At 43.1% G+C, this 2184-nt stretch overlaps 1 protein-coding gene across 1 annotated transcript; it reads right to left on the bottom strand.

Annotated features, from left to right (window-relative positions):
* Positions 1-406: 406 nt before the first annotated feature.
* Positions 407-800, bottom strand: LOC113472884 (BTB/POZ domain-containing protein KCTD5; the record flags this gene model as incomplete). Its single annotated transcript, XM_026832672.1, has 2 exons — positions 654-800; positions 407-479 (listed from the first exon to the last, which is right to left on the bottom strand). Coding segments are annotated over exons 1-2 (198 nt in total), but the record flags the coding sequence as incomplete, so codon positions are not given.
* Positions 801-2184: the final 1384 nt, after the last annotated feature.

Raw genomic sequence — 2184 nt, 5'->3', positions numbered from 1 at the left:
GGTGCTGGGTCAACACGAGAACACCAGAAAGTAACCCGTTGAAATATTTGCAATCGAAAAATGAGTACAAATTTTTGTTGACGGTGGGATTCAAACCTAGCTGGGACCTTCTGCATGGCAAGCAAGCTTGTTACCACTGGACCAACTGTGCCCGTGACCTTATCATTTGGCAATTAAAGAGAGGAGGACAGGATAGTAGAAAGCCACAGGTTTCAAGAACAAACCTTACCTGATAAGAATAAAGGTTACCCCAGGTGGGAATCAAACCCAAAATCTTGTGCTTACAAGGTAGCTGCACTACCATCCAAGCTAACTAGGCCCAAGTAATGCCCCGTAATGGGAAGCATGTTTAATTAAAAGGTACACTTGATAAGTCAGTCCGTCAGTTATAGTTGGTGTTACTCACTTTCTCCGATATCAGATCCGATTCTTCTCGACACAGTCTGTACAGGAATGAGTTGGGGTCTCTGGCCAGTGTGGTGCGGGTGGTGAGAAAGTGAGTTCCTCCAATATTGAGTCTCACCCATGAAGCTTCTCTGGAGAGGGAGAGATTACCCAGACTGGTCTGAACACCATTGACGGTGGATTCTTCGGAGTCTGTCATTTTCAGGGGTTGTTAGGTGAGGAATGAGTTGGGGTCTCTGGCCAGTGTGGTGCGGGTGGTGAGAAAGTGAGTTCCTCCAATATTGAGTCTCACCCATGAAGCTTCTCTCGAGAGGGAGAGATTACCCAGACTGGTCTGAACACCATTGACGGTGGATTCTTCGGAGTCTGTCATTTTGAGGGGTTATTAGGTGAAAATATGTCATGGTCGATGGTAAGCCGATCAACCTGGGCCTCTGGGATACGGCAGGACAGGAAGACTACGATCGACTCCGGCCCCTCTCCTACCCTCAGACTGTAAGTAAATGCCTTTGAAATTGATGGATAAGGTAATGAGACCAAGAAGAAAACCTGGATTATGTAATGTAAATGCAGTTTCAGTTTTTTTGTGTTATTATGTCACAACTTTGGTGCTCACTGCAGCATTGTAGGATTTTCCCAATATCTCAATAATCCTAAAATCCAATGTTTACCTACCATGCTGGCACCGGTCGCTATGCGCATTTATATGTCATAGCTACTCATTTTCCTCACGAGGCTGAGTGGGCCCCGCAACAGCCAGTCACGGAATCAATCATTTGGATGATACAAATTTCTTGACACCGCCGGGAATCGAACCCGGGTCACTAGTGACCACTACGCCATGGGAGCTGACAAAACCTGGATTATAGAAGGAGATACATAAAAATAAATAAATAATGGCGTAGTGGTCACTGCGTTCGCCTTGCACGCGGGACACCCTGGTTCGATTTCCGGCGGGGTCGAAAAATTGTATCGTGCAAATGATTGATTCCGTGACCGGCTGTTGTGGGGCCTAAACAGGCTCGTGAGGAAAATGAGTAGCTATGTATAATATAAATGCGCGTAGCGACCGGTGCCAGGATGGTAGGTAAAAAAATAAGCATAGAGTGCTTTATCATTGTGATTTCGTCTTGCAACCAATGAACCCTGGTTCGATTTCCGGCGGGGTCGAAAAATTGTATCATGCAAATGATTGATTCCGTGACCGGCTGTTGTGGGGTCCAAACAGGCTCGTGAGGAAAATGAGAAATGCAAAATTTCGAACTTTTGTAGGTCTACTACGAACTTTTTTGTAAGTTCGAACTTCTTTGAGTGGTCGCTAGGTCGCTATGCGCATTCAGTGCCAGGATGGTAGGTAAAAAAATAAGCATAGAGTGCTATGTATATCATTGTGACATTTGGTCATTTGGAAAATATTACAATGTTGCAATGAGCATCAAAGTTGTGATATAATAACACAATGAAACGGCATTTATTTTCTTCGAGCAGTATAAATGAGAACAATTTAGCTATGAATGTTTCAAGGCTCGTTTTGACACAATAGTTGTTTTCATCAGATGTACTTATCTGAATCATACTACAATGATAATCATAATAATATGTATAACGATAATACGAGTAACTTCTAATCACAATCATCAGTTGGTCTTGCATACCATGCTATAAGCTACATATAGTAAGTACTAAGTAGATACTTCATAATTATGTACTTACCAACTTACCTCATGAGATGTTCGATATTAGCCAATGATTACTGAACTTTGATGCACCAATTCCCCA

The sequence above is a fragment of the Diaphorina citri genome, unplaced genomic scaffold (genome assembly GCF_000475195.1).
Source record: "Diaphorina citri unplaced genomic scaffold, Diaci psyllid genome assembly version 1.1 scaffold9783, whole genome shotgun sequence".
Lineage (NCBI taxonomy): Eukaryota > Metazoa > Arthropoda > Insecta > Hemiptera > Psyllidae > Diaphorina > Diaphorina citri.
This window is presented reverse-complemented; position numbering and strand designations above follow the sequence as displayed.